Here is a 21,191-nt window from a genome sequence, read left to right as displayed (position 1 = left end):
AACAAAAGACGAACATTTTTTTCTTGTCATCCTAATATAATTTCGGAAGAAAGAAAGGGGGATGTATTTGACATTTTTTTTTTAAAGAGAATATATATATATATATATATATATATATATATATATATATATATATATATATATATATATATATATATATATATATATGCACTTACAGAGAAATGACAAAAAATAGAAATGCCTCTTATATATTATTTAATTTATTTTATTTGTAAAATTTATGGTATATAACTTTTTTTTCAACAATGCTTACATACATTTATGTACATACCTGTATTAACCAAAAATTATACAAATTAAATTTTACAAAACATTCACATCAAAACATGCATTCAGTATACAAATTCGCCAAAAAACATATTCTTGCTGTTACAACTGATTATCATTAATATAATATAATTATATGAGATAAAAATAAGTTAGGCAATATGGTTTGTGTCATTTACAGAGTAAATGTTTCTTTAAGTAATTACATTTCTAAAGTTTACTATTAGTAAAACATGTATACATTTTGAAAGAGTCAGATAATGCTCAATAATAAAAATTGATAGCATTTTCTTGGAAAAAGGATTACATCTTCTGTTTTTCTATTTCTTTGTAAAACAATCTAGTGTTAAATGTATAAAACCAGGTATCATGATTTACTCAAAGTTTACAAGAAAATAAAGTAAAGTACAATAAACTGAATCATTTCTTCAATCTGTTGAAGGTGTATAATTAGTTATGCATCATGTTGGAAACATATCAATGGAAAACTAGAGCTCGATGCCATTAAAATAATTGGTGATTATTCAGTACATGAACAGATGTTAAAGAAGCAAAAATGTTCACTTCATATGCAATTTAAATTATTTCCTGTATTTATATTTTAAATGTTCAACAGATCACAACCACAATTTTACCATGGACAAGAAAATGTTTGTATTATTGACTGTTTCCTATTTCAAACTTAAAACTGAGCTTCTAAATGTAAAATGAGTATTTCTGACAAATATAAAACCCTGCATAGTAGGAGAGTTCTCTGGCATTAAAACAATGTGAAAGAATAATAGTTTCCATAAAGTATCATCAGCATGTAAAACGAAAAAAATGAAAGTGACATGAAATTATACACATGGATAATCCTGTGTTTACACTTTTAAAATTGAAAGCTAAAATTTTACAGGAAGACATGACATACTCCGAAAAAAATGATGTATTCATTGTACACTTTATGTGATGGTGTTTGGAAGAAAACAAACAGAACTTGCCAGAAAAACTACTTAATTGACCAATTTGATTGTCTTGGAATCTTCAATAGATGTAAAATAAAACAAACTGACATCAACCCCTATAAACCTCCCATAAGCAAATCTTGAATATCAAGTTCTTTAAGAAATTTGATTTATTTTTTATGATGTGACAGTATGTTCCTTAAAAGAAGGGATCACCCTACTCCTCCAAACATAAAAATTTAACCTACAATGTTTGGCACTGAATTCTACTCCCTGAAAATTTTAATGACAGGTAGTCAAAAAAGATTTTTTACAGCAAAACAACAATATATATACAAATATTAATCACCATAATTACTGAACTGATCTTTTAAAATTTTAATCTAAAAATGATAGCCTATGAGAACTATTTTCTCCAAGATTTATCTTTTATCCTATGGAGAAAAATAACTTTTTGCATTGTCTAACTTCACATTTTCTTCAAAAATTTCTAAAAACTGAAAGAACAAATCTCCATCTTGACAGCATTGTCTTAATCTAACCATTTGTCAACAACCAAGATTAAGTGGGTCCTTGTGCATTTTTTTTTTTTAAATAAATGTATTTGTATGCACAGTTTGGTTCACGCATAAATGAAATTTATGAAAAAACAAAACACAACTGCATTTTAATAATTAGATGTAAACCTACTATGAACACATTCTAAAATATCTATGCCTCTCACTACACTATAATTAGAATAACTCAATATACTTGCATTGTTTTTATTCATAAACAAGTAGATTATAATAAATAACACTAAAATTCTTCTGTTTTAAAATTACCATTTCTCTCAAATAAGTGCATGTTTAAGGCACATTCTGAGTTAAATATGGCAACTAATAAGAATATAAACCTCTGAAAGCAGAACATACTGACAACATAATCTTCTGAAGTAAAAAGTAGAGTAAGTAAGAATTACTATAAAAGACAATAATAAGCATTTTCATGTTGTACAAATAAAAAAAAAAATGAACTTTGGATGTGGTGTACAAAGATAGCATTCACTACTACCTGAACTTAGTAACACACATACACACAAACATTGCATTGTCTTAACATACATGTACATGATGTTTCAATGGTTCTTCTGTATCTCAATATCTTGTTATATCTCATTTTAAGCGCATCCATCTTCTCATTCACTTATTCCACTCATCCAAAACAAATTTTTGTGCTCATTCATCCATAACAACTCAATGTGCTCTCTCATCCATACAAAATAATGTTTTCACTCATCCATAAACATTTAAGTTTATTCAGCTGTGACATCAGCAGCATCCTCCCTTCTCCTTTGGATTTTTTAGAATGTTTTGCCGGCTGTCAAGAGTTATCTTATCCTGATCTTCTTCGTCTCGTTTTATGTTGCTATCATTTTCTAATATCTGCAAAATGTTTGAAATACATGCTTCGAGATATGTTTAGTCAAATTTGCCAAACTGTAAAAATCTTTCCATATTGCCTCTGCCATTGAACTAATGTACACATTTTTACTGATATAGGTATATAAAGAAGAATTCTGGACTCTGCTTATATTTTTAAAACCTTTCCAAATCTTATATTTTTAACTTTTTTTTTCAAGTTTTATTCTGTACTTACTCGTTGAACTAAGAACCTTGCACTGTCATCAATGTTGATATTTTCTTTTGCTGATGTTTCAAACCAACCAATAAAACCCTTCTCCTTACAGAAATCATCCATCTGATTTGAGTTGTTTACTAGACCTTCCTTAGCTTGGTCACACTGTAAAAAATAAAAATAAGTTTATTTAGAGAAACAAATATTGTAAGAACAATAGCATAAGAGAATAAATCTCTAACTAGTTATCATCTTATTCAAGTTTATCTTGTTTCAACTGAATGCTTGTCTTTTCCATTTTATCAGTGTATTCTTTATATAAATCAATCTAATGATGGCTTCTGCCATCACTGCACAATGGTCAATAATGATTTATCTTCTTTTTGCATGACCACAGCAATAGTTATAATAATACATCATCCATAAATGTCAGTACACATGATCATGTCTTTCTCACAAGACCGATATAATATGCATGACAATCAAATAAAGTCACTTAAAAAAATCATTCCTACACCTAGAATTCACACCCTCTACAAAAAGTGTGATTGGAAAACTTACTTTATTAGCTAATAAAACACAGGGGACGGGGCTACCATCTGCAAGCTGTACTTTACTGTCTAAATCACTCTTCCATTTTACCACGGCATCAAATGTGGAAGCCCTTGTAACGTCAAACACAATGAAACACCCTACTGCCTCTTTGTAGTATACCCGTGTCATGTTTCCAAATCGCTCCTGACCTGGAAAATATTATTTCATTATTTATCGTTGTATTCTCAATCTGATTTCCTAAATAAACTAAAATCCCCCTCCCCTTAAAAATAATCAAATGGAATTACATGTATTCCATCAGGCCACTTTCTTTAATAATTTTACATAAAACCATCAAATAGAATTTCCATACATACCAGCAATGTCCCATAACTGTAATCTGACAATTGTGTCTGCATCCCAGTTCAGGACCTTTAAGGCAAAATCTACACCAATCTGATAGCAGAAGTTAAGAAAAACACGTTCACATCATGCACTGGTTCTGAATTTACTTGTACAAGTAATAATGTATTCAAAACTTTTGGCTTTAAGTTTAAAGCAACTCTTTCAATAATATAAAGTAAGCACTTTATGAGTAAAGTATGATCTGCATAGACAAAGGGAGAGAAAATATGCTCACAACTAGGGCTGGGACGATACAACTTTTTCTATATCGATACGTATCACGATATTTGAGCCACGATACGATATGTATCACGATATGTTTTATTGCTTATAAAATCTTTTTTTGTATTGAAATAAACAAATTATTTCTTTGAAAATTAGAATAATTTATTCAAAATAGTTGTTTATATGTTCTAAAACAAAAATATATTGCTCAAATGGTGTTAATTATTATTTATTTCATGTCTATATTTATATTTAACTTATTTATTTTATATAAACTCCAAATGTTAAATAAACAAAGAAAAATAGAAGTCAGATTTTCATGGGCGATATTTCCATATTTCTTCATATGCATCGATATGCGTATCATCCCCACATATATCACGATATATCGATATCTCGATATATCGTCCCAGCCCTACTCACAACAAGGATTTCACAGTTATCTTCTATGACCTTGACCTCTGACCTAGAAACTTGGTTCAAAGTCTCACTTTACACAAGGGTGCCCTAAGTGTGAGCCCGGTTGCTCCAGGTGAAGGAAAAAAATCTACTCAGGACAGTTTTACTCACTGTACAAGTATATTGACCTTGACCTCCAATTTAAAAACTTAGTTCAAGGGGTTCTCATAATTTTTTTTTTAGTATGGTAGTTTAATTCAAGAAACCATGCTGGAAAACACCCGAATATAATGAATTTTTTAAGAACATATTCTTTTCTTGGAGACTTGTCTGTGTAACAGGAAAGGAGAAACATTAATTTATTTGTGTGTAAATATAACAATGTCCCTTATATAAACCCTGGCTTATTTTCCAGCTTGAAGTAAATATTCAATATTGGGGCTTCTGTCAATCTTCACTAGTCAATGGTATCTGAACTACTACTCTTCTAACAAACCCTTGGCCTATCATGCTATCAGAAAACAGGACTTTTTTTTTTTTAAAGTTTAGATTGGAGTCAACTTCATTTATATCATTCAACCAATCAGTAAAAGTCATTGTAAATGATAATATCTCTATCTCGAGAATGAAAAACAAAGGTAAACATTGATCATTAAGATAACATACCACTCTGAAAATAGCTATGGCATCATCTAACTTTAAGTTGATGTGCACAGAATGTTATGAAAATTTTACATTACAGATATAGATTTGCACTATATAAATAAAACATCCTTTGATACCTGCTTGTAAATTGTTGCTTATATAACTACTTTTTTTAAAAATGCTCTATATTTCTGTCAGTATCACAAGCTATACATTTGAGGTAAGATTTGAGATCATGTGACAAAAACAAGCCTATTTTGATAGCATAATAGACCAAGGTTTCTTAAGGTGATTAGTGGATCAGAAATCCTTGGTAGGAATAGTTAGCTACTTTCTAGACAGTTTATCAACAAGAAAATTATTTCAATTCAAAAAGTCTATCAGTTTAGGAATATGTAAATTAACCTTGATTTTTTAACTTAACCTGACTTTGAAATCAATGTAAGATTAAATTAAGTAAGAGAGGATACAGTAGCTCTGTAATGCTGTGAGAAGAACTGATGGACGTATCTCTTTATAATGGACGTCTTTCCTGTTCCTAGTTCTCCTATCACTAAAATCTTATACAGGTGCTCCTTCTTCTCAGGACTTCCCGCCTGCAATAAAAAATATAAATTAAGTATTCAAAAAATTAACAGGTGCCCCAACCCCTCAGTCCTCCCTACAAATAGTCCTCTCTTTATCTTCAATTTAATGACAAACATACACACTGCATATTTACGTAGTACTAGACAAAAAGTCAGAAAATGGATTAATGGTCTGTACTATAAAGACTTAAAAATGGACAGTTGCATGTCCTTTACTAATCAATATTTATAACATCAGTGGTCCTTTCTTCAAAATGAAATTATGGTATAGAAATTTAAAAATGTTTTAGTCAATTATGTTAGCTGCATCCTAGTTATCACTGTTAATAATTTCTTCACTTAGCACAAAATTAAACCTACTAATTCTCCTAAAATTTCTACAGTAACAATGATAATGTTACCATCTAAGTCAACAAAAGGTACCAAGCTTTAGCAGTACTGAGATACTTAACTGCCTAGTCAAGTATCATTATATTACTACATGTATAAAGACAACACAATGTACCTATTACCCTTTATTGACATAAGCTACCTATTTCAACTTCCTCCAATATATGTACCTTGTTAAAAATTTAAAGTACGATTGGTTCATTACATTGATAACACAAGTCCATTTAGTTAGGGTGCATCTACATTTATCTCCATACAAGATAGATAAAAACTAAAAATCAATACAATCATAACTTGTTCTAATATAAAATATATAAATTACTTGTACATTTACAAATATTTGGGAAGAGTTATATAAAGCAGGCTTAATTTCTATGTTATACAAACAGCACAATGCAAGGAATAGTACCAAACCAGTTTCCCCATATTTCTCTGAAAAGAGCCGTTTGTTGCTAAAATATTCATTGTATAGATATTGGAAATTTTCATTCAAAAGGCCAACTAACCCTAACTTCTGTTTCAGAATGGTGAATCCAGGCATCCAATTTTATGCCCAATAATTGAAGATTCATGGGTTTGTATAGATTTTTCCCTGTATGTATGTGTGTTTGTCTCCAAAAACTTTAACATTGACCATAACTTTTGATTGGTTGAAGCTATGGCTTTCATATTTCACATGAGTATTTCTTGTGACAAGACCTTCCTTTGGGTACCAACATATTTGACTTTTTAACCTTGACCCTGGAGTTTGATCTACTTTTGCAAAAATTTTACTAAATTTAACCTTGGCCATAAATTTTGAACAGTTGGTGCTAGGGCTTTCATACTTCAAATAATTATCATGGTCAAGACCTTTCAAAGGTTTTTTTATTTTTTACCTTGACCGTATAGTTTGGTTCACCTTAAAAAAGTTGACCTTGGCCTTAACTTTTGAACATTTAACACTAGGGCTTTGAAATTCACAAGTATTTTCCTTTGGACAAGACCTTCCTTTTGATACCGACAATTTTGAAATTTTGATCTTGAAGTTTGACCTACTTTTGAAAATAATTCACCTTTCAAATAACATTTAATTGGTGCTAGGGCTTTTATATTTTGCATACATGTATATTTCTTATGACATGGTCTTCCCTTATGTACCATTAATTTTGATCCTTTGACCTTGTCCTTGACCCACTTTAAGAAAACTGTACCCTTGATGATAACATTTGAATGGCTGGTGCTTGGGCTTTCATATTTACCAGGAATATCCACTGACACCAGGCCTTTTTTGGCGTAACAACATTTTTGATCACTTGAGTGACTTGACCTTGGAGTATGACGTGCATTTTTAGAACTTTAACCATCACCATAAGCTGCCTTTTGGGAGCATGTGTGTTTCACTATCACATTGTTTTTTGTTTGCATCATCTGTCCTTAGGATGTATTTAGATCTATATCACATCATTACATCTCTGGCATCAAAATACTACATGTACTGGTATATGCACAATTCAAATAGAATTGTCAAATAGTTTATTGTCATTCCTTCAGCTCAGTCTTTAAAATAACTTCCCAGGAATATTGTGTAGTTTGAACAAACTTTATTGATGCTTTTATGTTTAAAATTATGCTACTCAGACTATGTCAAACTTGAACTAACTTAGAGATAATTGTGTACCATTATCAATGCTGGACATAATAAAAGCATGGAATTAGCATGACAATGGCCTCCAGTTTTAAACATTCTTACATATGGAGGGACTGGACACTAATTTTGTGACCACGCATTTCCTTGGATATAAAATTTGAGATGCCTGCCTGATTCACATACAGGTGTAAACATGTAGAGATTAAACATACCTGTCTATAAAATGAATGATTAACATAAAAAAATCATCTGAACTACATTTATCTTATTCATTCATTAAGTTTTTTGCCATTCATTTGTTGTATGCACACCTTAGAGCTGTCAAAAACTTAAAGTGTTTCTCTTCAATTTTTATAAGAATTAACATGATTAAATGATTAATTACGTGATCATCTAGCTTGCACATACAAACATTGTTAGAGGAATACAATATTTATGAATATGTTTCATTATTGTTTTTTTTTTTTAAGTATGGATAAAAGTACACATGTACTTCCATTTGAAATAGGGCACAGTAAATCTCATAATCTTACTTTTTTAAAACATATTTTTGAGAAATTTTTTTCTATAAACTTAATTAAAGTGACAATTTTTGAAATCAGACGTCAATATTTATATTCTGTACTAATTATTGCATGATATTTTTTTTTACCACCAGTACTTGTCACATGGTTATCTATAGTGTATCACATGATAATGAGATAATGAAAAGCCTGTTAGAGTGAAAGCTCATAATTAATGAAATCGTTTATTTTTTTAAAAAGACTTCCCTCTAAACATTACACATAAATACAGACACTCTCAACTCTTTTTTTATCTAATTATGTCTTATGACTTCCGTATACCATTGCCCTGGATATTAAGATAGTAAACGTAACATGATATTTGCATGTGAAAGGAAGAATGGTAACACATAATTACAATGTTTGATAATTCAAAGCATGTCAGTTCCACGAGTAAAACTGTTAGCTAGGGTGGAGGGATATTGTTTGTTTGTACTACTCTTATAAGATGATTAAATAAATAAAATAAAGCTTATGATATGATGATGTTATCTAGATTTTGTTTCAGATGCTCAGTACCATACATTAGTTCATAAAGTTCACTTCAGAGCTTATCGCTATACCGTCTACTTTTTACATTTTTGAACATTATTCAAATTTCAAGAAATATACAAAAGAGGAAATTATATATAGGTTGTGTCATCTTATTTCAGATTACAGGATGACCACATAATTATTTCAAGGTGATGCACACGGATCATACACTTCTATAACGGTTCACAGCTAAGTCAAGTCTTACATCACAAGGCACAGTGTATACCTAATATATAAAAACATTCTGAGACACACATTATATTCAAGGATAATCGCTAAAATAAACATTTGTACTTTTAAAAGATTTTCATAATATATGTAGCGAGAGATCAACAGCAGACATAAAATTAATCATGCCTAAAAAATACTTGAAAGGAATTTTATCAATGTTAAGTGAATCAATCTCTTTATGCAAAAATACTATATCATGTATATGATAGGCAAAATAACCTGCTGTGTCAACTCAGATTTAAATAGCACATTAGAAAGTAAAACAGATTCATCATGCACATCAAATTGATCAATGTATAACAATGATTCTGAAAGGGTGCACAAACAGATTAATTAAAAAATACTCAAGCCTGGGTTCAGCAGCAAAATTTACCTTCCGAATTAAATCCGAGTTAACATTTATAATGGCATTCATACTTGCTCATGCACACAAGTAATCCCCCAAAGTATAAAATGCATTTTTGCACAAGGGTCTACGTATCACGATGGAATAAAGAACTTCATTGTTTGATCATAATATCAGTAAGTAAAAGTTTATACATGTATTCTATCTCCTCACCATCCCACAGGAAACTAGTCTCTTTACAAGAAAGATAACTTAGGGCAGTACAAGAAGTAGCACACAATATACTCCATTCACTGAACTTAATTGTATAAATGTTGACTACAGTTCTATGTATGAATCTTTTCAGCTGAGGAATTTCATTAAATGACTCCGAAAATCCTTTTATCAATTATGCTATCATTGGGAGTTGAAAAAAGAAAACACCTACTACAGTATTTGTAAGAAATGCAAGGTAAGCTGCTCTTTAATTTAGGGGAAAATGATTTTATGTGATGAATGTATGAAAACATTACTTAGTGTTTGATAAAGCCTTCCTTTCAACCTTACCCCCACCCAATCCCATCCCATCTCCTTACCCAACAATGTAGCAACTCTAATTTCAGATTTGCCATTTGCATTGTGAAAATTCTAGTTAACTTAGTTAAGTTTAATTATAACTGAGGTAAATTTATGAACATCTTTCCCAACAGTTGCCATAACTTTTAGACATGTATCTAGTTAAGAAATAATTCCACTACTACATCAAGATATATTATTCCAGTGTCCACATGTCAGTACGTACTACTACTAGTACAATCAATTCCAGTTCATACAAATTGAAGCCTTTTTTTAATTATAATGTGTTTATTTATCTTATCTCAAAATACATCAACTGTGCATAAGAATTGCAATTTCATAAACATTTTTAGATTACCCTTAAAAAAAAGAAGATTCAAGATAATCAATCACTGTCTTCTCATATTCAATGTATAACTTTTAGTACCTGGATATCTGATACAGGTGCATGTCCGTTAGGAATGGTTTCCACCTGCTGCTTATTTCCCTCCCTTACCATTGTCATGAATACCTCCCTCACTTAACTTTAGAACAAATTAAATCAGAAATCTCACAACACTTAAGTCTTAGTCCACTCTTACGCAAGCTTTCCTGTCTACTATTAACTGAATGAGAGAACAGAAATACACAATGTATAGTCACATGGGCAGTATCACAAGGCTGTTCTTGAAATAATGCCTTTTAACACAAAAATGATTGCAAGGCCTTGAGACAGGTGATTGATTAAGGTCATCTATGCTTCCGAACATTATGTATAATATACAGGTAACAGGTTATGCTTGTCGTGTCTAACTGCTCTAATTTTTAAAACATAAATAAAATAAACTTGTAGTTTTATTTACATTTAGTAAATTGATGTCATAAGAGGGTTTCTGAAGCTTTTCTTTACATGGGATTAAAAAAAACTGCAGGTAAAAAAACAATACAACATAGGATTTTACTGTAGTAATATACTGGGAAATGGCAAATACATGCATATGTAGAAGTTGCATATAATGATATATTGTTAAAAGGGGAAGGTGAAGGAAATAATTTTCCTCGAACTAACTCAAAATATACCTTTACTTATTCCATATTCTGACCTTAACCCCAAGTCATGTGACGCGTCTTCAAGACTATCAGAGGTCTTAAATTGTCACGTTACCATCCAAAGGTATTGGGCAATTCTGAACAGCTGATGAGAGTGTGGTTCTGCGGTTATTTAATCTGAGTAAGTTATATGACTGAAACTTACCATGATGCACCTCCTGTCTCCTCCCTGAGAGTCTAAGTCATAGATGCCGCCGTTATCTATCTATACTATACACACTACCTACTTTCTGACTATCATGTGACATGTTTGTTTTGTATAAAATTTTTCGGTTGTCGTAAATGTTCTAAATTTGAAAAAATAAATGTTTACGCTTATTGATAAAAGAATTATTAATGTAGATCAAGTCGAATTAATTTCCGTTTCGCTGAATGCAATACGAGACATATTAATTTTTCCAAATCTTATTTTACGACAATATTCACGTTTTCTGGTAGTTTTTCTTAGTCTACAAAATTCTTCTTTCAAAGGCGCAGAGGCATAAGTACAAATAAGCCTTCATATAACATCGACGATTTTTCTTGTACGTGGAAAATTGTTTTCCTTTGGCTTTTTCTTAAATGTTTGCAAATGTTAATCTTGATATAATTTAAACGACAGTAATGTTATTCTGTAGTAACAGTTTGGTACACAAAGTGGCAACATGGAAACTCGATCGCGAGCAAGGAGAAAACGCTTAGACAACATGGGAGGAGATGCTCCCACTGAAGTATCTGAGAAAAACACCCAACTTCCGCATTCTACCAATGAAGTACAAATTGGGAAATGGAAATTTAACAGAGTCATATTTAGTACCCATTTCAACATCTTCCTATATGCGACATGCTTCTGGATACAAATAGGCACTTTGCCTGTAAGAAAGTCTTCAAAAAATCTTTTCAAAAGTTATGTCCCTTGATGTCATTTTTAGGATGGTGAAGGCATAGAATTAGATAGAACATTCTATAGTTAAAATGATATTGTCCTACAGACCCGGTTTAACGATAGAATTCGTTCCATATATTCGTAATGTAGCAAAAGAAACATGGGTGATAACTCGTACTCACTATAACTCGGTGCATTTACTACGAACAATCTAGAGAGTTCCGAATGTAAACATGGCAGGTAAATTTGAAGCGAGAGAAAAACATTGAGAAAATTAATTGGATTTTCGTCTTTAGATGGATTATTTTCTGGGATAAAAGGCATAAGCAATCTCAAAAAGGTTTGTTTTGATTAATTTGGTAGTTATTTCCAGTGCAAATCCTTTTATATTCTTCAAAATCGTTTCGGAGCGGATCCGCTCCGATTTGCTACATTGCAAGTATATGGGACGTATTCTAACTGTGGTGAGGGCTTGTACCAAGACACAGTTTCATAATTCTAACTAGCATAGAATGCTCACATTAGTTTATTTGATCAGCAACATTGTCTTTTGGCAGAGAAAAATGCTTGCATTTCAAATTACTTTTGTTGCCCAATGATATGCAACAAATTCGTGTACATTGCAAGAATTTCTGTTTAAATGTTGTTTTATCTGAACACTTCCAAATATTTGATAGTGTAAAGCGGATATATTGCATCGCCCTTTTCACTTTGCAAAGGGACATAACTTTTGCAAAATTTTCAATTTTCTGTACTTCTTTCAAAACAATTATTACAAAATACAAATGTTTAATAAGATTTGACTCATAAGCAAGATATGTAAACTTTTTCTGCACTGAATGCAACTGTTAAATAAATCCTGTATCAACAAACACAGACATTTAATTGTATATATTTATGTCTGATTATAGAAGAAAAACCCATAAACTTAAGAGCTCAAATTTTCTAATTTACCCAAATATTCACATCATGACATTTTAAATTTCAATGGCAACACTAAGTTTAGGTTATTGCTGACTCCATTGGAGTCTAAACAGTTGTAAAAATTATTCTATGACGCTCCACACAAACAAGTACTATAAATGTACTTGCAATTCCTGTTTTCTATTTGAGTAAAAATCATGGATTGATTTTAAATGTTTTAAGTCAGGGCTCGAGCTGTGATTCGCCATTGTCACCAATTGCGAATTTTTTTCAAAAGTGGCGAAAAGAAATTCATAAGTGGCGAAAATGAATTTTTTAGATGTACCATGTACAAAATTTGTGTAGTCCTGGTTAGCTCCTTTGTTTATTCAATGTACACAGATAAGTCCCTTTGTTTACTTAATGCAGCAGAGGTGTGAAAACTGAAACCTACATGTAGGAAATCACGTCTCGCTTGAACGAACACTGCTGACTAGGTAACTAGCCTGGAGCAATAAAGGGTTACAAAATTGCTTGAAATAATATAATTTGGAGTAAACAAGGGGGGATAAAGTGTTATTGGGAGATGAAATTAGTAAATAAAAGATTTTTATCAACAAAATCTGGATCTATGTAGATCGTTTTTTTAAAACCGAAAGTAGGGAAACATGACGAAAATTGTAAAGAATGGCTTCAAATTTTACCTACTGAAATTTGAAAAATGTGTACATTAATATACCAGAGTTAAAAAGAAATTGGTTTGGAAACAGAATAATCTTTAGTTAGTAAATTACACTGCATTATTTACAATAAAATGAGCTTGCATATTAAACCCTGGAGTTTCCAAGTTGTTAAGTTTCAAACCTAATTTTCATTACTTTTTAATTTACTTCTTTTCACAATTAATTAATGAAATGATGAAAATTTCCATTTTCAGAAAATGTCCTATTTTTACTAGGTCTGTAGCCCCCCCCCCCCCCTCCTTCCCAGGCCAAAAAAATATATAAACAAGAGGACATTTTCTGTCAAGAGTTGGCTGATATCAATACAATTATCAAATTAATTGTGTTGTTCCAATATTAATTTTTTTCTTTTTTTAAATGGATACTACCATAAGCTTTAAATATTACAATTTTAAAACAATTATGTCTGTGTCAGATAAACATAATAAAAAAAAAATTGAATAACAAAAAGTGAATTGCATTGTCGAGAAATCAGATGTAAGTATGCCTTTCCTTAAAGCTTGTGTCACGAAAAGTGGCGAAAAATATTTTCGGTCCAGTGTGAGCCCTGTTTTAAGTGTATTTCAAGAACATTGCAAAAAAAAAAAATCTGCATAAAAATTTTGACAGTGCACAGAGGGTAGAAAAATTTCTCTAAGAAAAAAAGTACATCTACAGAATTTATTTTTAATTTTTTTTGTTTAAAATCAGTCTTAATGTTTCTTTAAAGTAGCAGCACGTGATAAAGTTATTTTTTGTTTTATTTCCAGTACTTAACAAAGAAGCTTGGGGTGGATCCAGTATTCTTTGGATATCTTCAGACAACATTTGCAGTGGTCCAGTTATGTGGGGGTCCAGTGTATGGGAGATTTGGAGACATGTTTGGGGGGAGAGCAGCCATGGCCCTGGCCTTTGCCTCAGCATCAGCTTCCTACTTCCTGCTGGGAATAGCTGACAATTTCTTTTCACTTTTTCTATCCAGACTGCCGTCCATTTTCATGCATGCTATGCAAGGTGGGTTTAAAACTTGATACAGAGTGTGACTACTAGATTGTACATTAGTATATTTATCAGACGAGATATGATATGGTCTTAATTTTCACTGTTTTGTCTACCTATGAAAATTTTATATTTTGGTTTTAAATGTTATGTTTAAGTGGCTTTACTTGACCATCAAAAATTGGATTAATTAAATAATTACTAGTCTGTTGTCTTGAACTTAACAGGCACCTGGCCTTCATACTGTAGATTGGCAAATATTCATGTTGGTTTAAATTTCACTATGTGTCGTGATTTATCATTTTTCTGTGAAATGAAACCCATCATGAATGCTATCATTAGTTTTTAAAAATATTTAAATGCTTAAAAGAAACTTAAATTAATTTCTTGCAGCATGAAATTAAAACAGTTGAACTAAAAATAACTGGTATTCCTTCATACATTTGATTTCTTTTATCTTAATAATTACTCAAATTCATGTCTTATGCACTGTCCATATGAAAACTTTTAGCATTCTTAACTTCTAACTTCTACTCAAGAATCATGGGTCTATTTTCAATGATTAGCCGTATTTATTTACCGGGGTAGAAGCATCTCCAGGTAGTGTTTTACATTGGAATAGATAGGGGGAAAACAAGGTTATGCTGACACTGGTGACTGGTGTGGCTCATGGACCTAATGCCTCTCATTATGAACTCAAATGAGCATCCAACTAAAATATATACAGATTTGAACAGGATACCAATGATTGTTATCTTTGACAGGTGGGCAGATGATTGTGACAGATATGGGTGAGGAAGGACAGAGAGCAGCAGCTCTGGGCAAGCTGGGCTTGTCATACGGAGTGGGCATGGTGATTGGCCCATTTCTAGGAGGATTAGTGACCAAATACTTCAGGTATGATAAACAGTCATGGGATGAAGGTCAAAGACAATCTACCAGGACTAAAGAAAATGTGAAAATTCCAAAATTGAGAATGTTAATATAAACTTATTAAGGCCATAATAAATAAATTGCTAGATTCTCATTCGAATTTTTTTAAAAATCAAGGCGGGCGGGCGGCTTTTATTTTATATTTTTTTATTTTTTCAATTTTGCAGATTTTTTATTGACCTGGTCAATGTGTGTAATTTTATCTATAATACCCGAAAAAAGTCATAATAAGGGTTCAATTATCTCTCACTTCACATCATCACCAATCTTTTTCAACCAATGACCCTTGTTTAAAATATATACGCATGTATTACAGCAATTACCATCTTTTCAGCCATCAAAATCATGTCGACTTTCGCGGGATTAAAAATGAAAGTAGAATGGTAGATGAATACCGATCCTGATCAGAATTAAGACGAAGAAAAACAGAAATAAAAAAAATCGAGGCGGGAGTATAAAATCGGGGCGGGCGGGGATGAGAATCTAGGAATATTTTTATTATGGCCTAAGCAGAAATAATTGGAAAAAACATTATTTTTCAGTTATTTATGGAGAGAGGTGTTTGTCATGGCCATATTTACAAATTTGAGAGACTCAGTAATTGTTCAAACAAACCTTCAGTTGTTTAAGATATGCATAAATATATTTGGAAAACATTTCATTGGTTTCTTCAGAGTAATACCCCTATAGAACTTGGATTTGTAACACTAATATGCAAGTGTCATTATCTGCAGTAATATCCATTCAAGACTTTTAAAATTACAGCTGACTATAGGCTGAATTTTGAATGACTCTTAAAAGAGCTCTATATATTCTATACTATTCCTTTCTGTAAGAGCACTATTAGACAGGTGAGTATTACTGCCCACTGGTAATTTAATTCATTCTTTTTGTGTTGCAGTGAACAGACAGCTGCCTTTGTGGCCTGTGCTGGGTCCCTTGTCAGTATAGGCATTGTGTGGATGTTTGTGCCAAAGAGAACAAAGAAGTCACATATAAAGGGTAAAACAATTAAATCAATCAAAGCTTTCATTTTTTGCAATCAAAATTTATCCTTATCATTTCATTGCATATTTCTTTTGATTTGCTATGGGAATAATATGAATGTTATCTATAGAATAATATTTAAATTTAAATAATCATGAGATCTGGTTGTTAATTATAAGAACAAAATATACACTTCACAGAAGTACTTCAAATCATAACTAAAATCAGGGACCTAAATACTAACGGGATAGACAACTCCTTCATCGCCATGTTTATTTACCCAAAACATCACGCACAACACTTAGTTTTTCAAACTACGTTTATTTCCAGTAAACAGGGTGTTTTCTGACTAATATCATTTATTCCTTTTATGTATTGGAATTGATTTATTAATAAATTTTAAAGCATAATAATAATATAATTTAAATATAAGGAAAACAAACACCGAAATCGGTGATTTCTCGGAAATATGGCCGATTGGGGCATGTGCTAATTTTGCATAAAACAAAATTACTACGAAGATAAGGAGTATAATACGTGCTAAAAACAAATCTTGAATGATTTTTTGACAGATAATTAAAGGATTTGATCTCAAATATGTGATAGCTTTAGTCTAGAGATATAATTAATTAAAGTTGACTTACGAAATCCCATGACTTACGAGATATTGCGAGACTTGCGGTAGTTGCCTATCCCGTTGGTATATAGGTCCCTGCTAAAATGAACTTTTTGTAAGAACAAAAATTAACATTAACATGTGTTTGATTCTTTATTCCCTTATACATGTATTATCATTGAGTCACCTACTGCATCTACCAACACTATCAACATTATCAATCCTACAAGTATTAGAACTGCATATTTAGTTTGTAACTTTTTGAAAAAGTGCTTTGATATTAAAAGAAAACCTTCAACAAACCTGATATGCTTTCTTTGATATTTTATTTTATGTATGTTAATTGTTGTATTCATGACTATATGCCAATGTATGATGGTGTTGTCAATAAATGAATTGAATTGAATTTAGTAATGAGCAAACCTTTAAGTTGAAGAGTATAATTTCACTTTCATTTTCAGAGAGTTCAGATTCAGCTGTTTTCAGTTTGAAGAAGCTCTTCTCCTTGATAATGGCTCCTGGGGCTCCCTTTTTACTCTTCATCAGAATGCTGGCAGGTTAGGGTCACAGGGCTGGAAATTTTAGTTTCACTGTCACACAATGATGAATTTAATACACTGTACATAAAATTACCTGGAAAAAGTATAGCAGATGGAAAGTGCTAGATATAAATGATAATTTTTAGCTTTATAAACCTTTAAATTAAACAGGATTTTGCAAGAACCCTCTCTACACTACACACTAAAGAGTTCTGATTCTATGGTATTTTTTATGCCCCCCTTCGAAGTGAACTGAAATGAAATTTGGTATACAGGTATATCAGATGAATATCTAGGTCAAGTTCTGTTTTGGGTACAATGGCACCATAATTGACAGAATTATGCCCCTTGGACTTAGAAAAATTCCAATTATTTGCAGTTTCTGTTCATTTTCTTTGGAGAGGATGCACATATTGAAATGGCGGCGCGGAATTTAGTATACAGATTAGTCAGATGAATATCTAAGTCAAGTTCTGTTTTGGGTATGATCGCACCATAACTGTCAGGGATATGCCCCTTGGACTTGGAAAAATTCTAATTATTTGCAGTTTCAAACAATTTCAAAGAGGTTGCAAACATTTTGAAATAATATTTTATATGTGTTCAAATTAAAAGAAATATGAGGTCAAGTTATGTTTTGAGTATGATCACACCATTTTTGACAGAGTTATGCCCTTTTGAACAAAAAAAATTCCAATTTGTGCACGAAGACACAAGTACAATTAATTTATAACTTCAATGTAAAACTTTTTCACTTTTCTAAATTATAAAATATATAAATTCACAGTACATTGTTTATTACACAGTTTTTAATAAATTCATGTATTCTTTACATTTCAGTAGACCAATATAAATTTAATGAACATGTTATTTACATGCACTTTCTCCATGGAAATACACAACTGATTTTTTTTTCTCTGATACATGTGTAATGTTTGATTATTTTTCCTGGGGGTAAATGCCTCGCACTATACAGTGAAAATTAATTAAAGAAGTTAAAAATTGACATCTTTATAGAATATATTTTTCTCAATGTTCAAAAAACATTTTGCACTGGTGTAGAGAGGGTCAATAAATTGTAAAATAACAGGTGAAAAAATTAAATGGACAATGTATTAATCCTCCCAAGTTACTGAGATTTACTTTATGCTGTATTTTACAGGACTGCCAATTGGAGTTTTCCAAAGCATGTTTTCGGTTGTTGCCTTGGAAACTTTTAAACTACCTGCAGAGCAGAATGGCTATTTATTATCTTATGTTGGAATTTTAACTATGGTAATACACTGAACCTTAAATCTGAATTTGAATGAGACATCAAAAGTAGAAGAGTTGTCTTTTCTTACTTCACAATTCATTTCAGATTGTACAAGGTCTTGGCATTGGAATATTAACAAAGAAGTTCTCAGAAAATGACATACTCAAATGGTCATCATTTCTTCTAGTTTGGTCCTATTTAGCACTTGTAAGTACATTTCACACAGGTATTGAGACTTGTGATCCAATTATGAATTTATTAAGTAAATTAATGGCTTGCATGCTGTTGTTTTCAGGCTTTTGTAACAGATGTTTTCCAGTTGTGTGTAGTCATGGCTCCTTTAGTTGTGGGACTGGCTTCCTCTAATATTGTAGTCAGCAGCGCCCTCACAAAAACGGTGTCTGACCAGGATACAGGTAATCAGGAAAGATAACTCATTACAAAATATTGTAGTCAGCAGCGCCTTCACAAAAACGGTCACAATAGAATCAGGAAAGATAACTCATTACAAAATATTGTAGTCAGCAGTGCCCTCACAAAAACGGTGTCTGACCAGGATACAGATAATCAGGAAAGATAACTCATAACTACATATATTATCTATAATGATTTAGTTGAATTAAAAAGTTCTTTTGACATAGAGATAAGCTGACAAATGACAATACATACATCCTTTTACATTTTTTTTATATAAATTTATATTATTATTTATACAAAATTTATACTCACACAGGAGGACAATTTTACACAGTTGTCTTGACATATTAATAAAAATAATAAAATTGTCAATATAAGGTAAAATGTCTTGTTTATTATTTTCTAGGAGCGATGCTGGGATTGAACATGGCTGTTAACTCTTTAATAAGGACAATCTCTCCTACTGTTGGGGGATATCTACTGAAGCAGTATGGCTTTCAATCTTTTGGATACCTCGGGTTTATAATGCTCACCATAGCTACAATTATTCTGTTTATAAAACTCAGACAGTAGGATATATCAGGGTTATTTTTTATGCATTCCTTTAGTTTACTGATGTTTATATATGATTTTGTTATGTCTGTGATTTTGTTTTAGTTCCCAAATGGCAGTACACTATTTTATCTTGTTATGTTGGCCATCTACATGTATGTTTAGTTTTAAATAGGGATATGTATGTATGATGGATTATAGTTGAGAATGATCATATATATTATATGATTATGATCAGTGTTAGGGTTTACTTCAGTTTCTCATCATGCTTCAGAATATAACAATAAAAGTTGACTGATCTAAGAGGATATTTGATTTGTATTGTTCTCCTCTAGTGTATTGTGTGAATTGAATGGAAAATTTGATTCTTCACTTTATATGAACTTTTGATATTTTATATGCTTTGTATGGTTAATATGGAAGGAGTGTGATTTCAATCATACAACATACTTTTGTGTGTAAGGGGAGGGAGTTGTGAGACATTTTCTATTATCACTAGTTCTATCAATTTGTATTTCATTTTAAGGAAGAAATGTGCATTTCAAACACATCAACTGCATAAAAATTTGTTTTCTAGTGAACAAATTAGCACTTTTTAAATGAGCACCATTTTTGCTCAGAGGTAAAACTACTTGTTAACTGGAGTTAACACATTTTTCAAATTGTCTCTTTTAGTTGAATAAGAGAATTACAACATGGAAATTATTTCATTCTTTTTATTTCTCTGGAGCTGCAGTAAGAGTAAGAAAATAAACATGTACTTAATTTGGAATTTCTGATTCACAAGTGTATAGATAATTTGAATGTGTATGAAAAAGAAAGAAAAACTAAGATTATTTGTTCAGAGCACGTCTAGGTGCATACCTCTCGAAAACAGGCTATCATCCTGAAAAGTGAATTGTGCACTAGTCCATTTCACCATTGCTCTCTCGTTTTTAGGGCGAGTAAGCAAAACGTTGACAACGGAATTTCCCGCGTTTTTTTACTCAGATGATACAATGACAATCGTTTTAGATAACTAAGCCCCTCGAATTTCCCGCAAAAATGAAGTTTTTTTTTTTTAAGTGTTAAATGTTGGATTCTTTTCTATGGCGAATGAACAATGAGTGAAGCTCCGCAGCCGCAACAGTTTCCATACAGAGATTTCGCGCTCTTAGCGTAGGAATCGTTCGCCGCAAGTCTTTGGACGAGTCCACTGATTACTCTGAAAGGTGACGCAGGTTACCCATCGTTAACAAAACTAAATTGCTTCTCACGGGCCTGCAAATTATGTGCACTTTGAGTGACAGTAAAATAATAGCACAAAGGTAATGTTAATTACTCCCTCATACGTTTTTTTATTTTTAAAAATTGTACTATCTTCAGCTTTGGTATGACTTCTTTTGGATTCGTACGGAATATGTATTGCATTGGCGTCG

General features: G+C 31.5%; 2 protein-coding genes across 4 annotated transcripts; one reads left to right on the top strand and one right to left on the bottom strand.

Annotated features, from left to right (window-relative positions):
- Nucleotides 1–1,848: 1,848 nt before the first annotated feature.
- Nucleotides 1,849–11,264, bottom strand: LOC134231030 (ras-related protein Rab-32-like). Of its 3 annotated transcripts, none has more exons than XM_062712932.1 (6): nucleotides 11,131–11,264; nucleotides 5,531–5,656; nucleotides 3,764–3,842; nucleotides 3,414–3,595; nucleotides 2,874–3,017; nucleotides 1,849–2,659 (listed from the first exon to the last, which is right to left on the bottom strand). In XM_062712932.1, exons 1-6 carry the CDS (start codon nucleotides 11,131–11,133, stop codon nucleotides 2,546–2,548), a joined length of 648 nt encoding a protein of 215 aa, XP_062568916.1. In that variant the 5' UTR covers nucleotides 11,134–11,264; the 3' UTR covers nucleotides 1,849–2,545. The 3 variants fall into 3 exon arrangements, with proteins under 3 accessions (XP_062568916.1, XP_062568914.1, XP_062568915.1); XM_062712930.1 differs by lacking the exon at nucleotides 11,131–11,264 and adding an exon at nucleotides 10,324–10,417; XM_062712931.1 differs by lacking the exon at nucleotides 11,131–11,264 and adding an exon at nucleotides 9,369–9,527.
- Nucleotides 11,265–11,480: 216 nt separating this feature from the next.
- Nucleotides 11,481–20,478, top strand: LOC134231029 (solute carrier family 22 member 18-like). Its single transcript, XM_062712929.1, has 9 exons — nucleotides 11,481–11,839; nucleotides 14,246–14,489; nucleotides 15,239–15,371; nucleotides 16,309–16,409; nucleotides 17,472–17,567; nucleotides 18,712–18,824; nucleotides 18,910–19,011; nucleotides 19,100–19,220; nucleotides 19,628–20,478. Exons 1-9 carry the CDS (start codon nucleotides 11,630–11,632, stop codon nucleotides 19,792–19,794), a joined length of 1,287 nt encoding a protein of 428 aa, XP_062568913.1. The 5' UTR covers nucleotides 11,481–11,629; the 3' UTR covers nucleotides 19,795–20,478.
- The last annotated feature ends 713 nt before the right edge of the window (nucleotides 20,479–21,191 follow it).

Source organism: Saccostrea cucullata, unplaced genomic scaffold (genome assembly GCF_032062105.1).
Source record: "Saccostrea cucullata isolate Sc308-1 unplaced genomic scaffold, CSIRO_AGI_Scuc_v1 ctg431, whole genome shotgun sequence".
NCBI lineage: Eukaryota > Metazoa > Mollusca > Bivalvia > Ostreida > Ostreidae > Saccostrea > Saccostrea cuccullata.
This window is presented reverse-complemented; position numbering and strand designations above follow the sequence as displayed.

Bases quoted from the DNA above. Each gene is read 5' to 3' on its own strand.
- LOC134231030 (XM_062712930.1), bottom strand. From the start codon at position 10,401: ATGACAATGGTAAGGGAGGGAAATAAGCAGCAGGTGGAAACCATTCCT. The intron at 3,596-3,763 runs GTATGTATGGAA...AATATTTTCCAG, and splicing joins ACAGTTATGGGACATTGCTG to GTCAGGAGCGATTTGGAAAC. The intron at 3,018-3,413 runs GTAAGTTTTCCA...TATTTTTTACAG, and splicing joins GTGTTTTATTAGCTAATAAA to TGTGACCAAGCTAAGGAAGG.
- LOC134231029 (XM_062712929.1), top strand. From the start codon at position 11,630: ATGGAAACTCGATCGCGAGCAAGGAGAAAACGCTTAGACAACATGGGA. The intron at 17,568-18,711 runs GTTAGGGTCACA...TGTATTTTACAG, and splicing joins CTTCATCAGAATGCTGGCAG to GACTGCCAATTGGAGTTTTC. The intron at 19,012-19,099 runs GTAAGTACATTT...TGTTGTTTTCAG, and splicing joins TTTGGTCCTATTTAGCACTT to GCTTTTGTAACAGATGTTTT.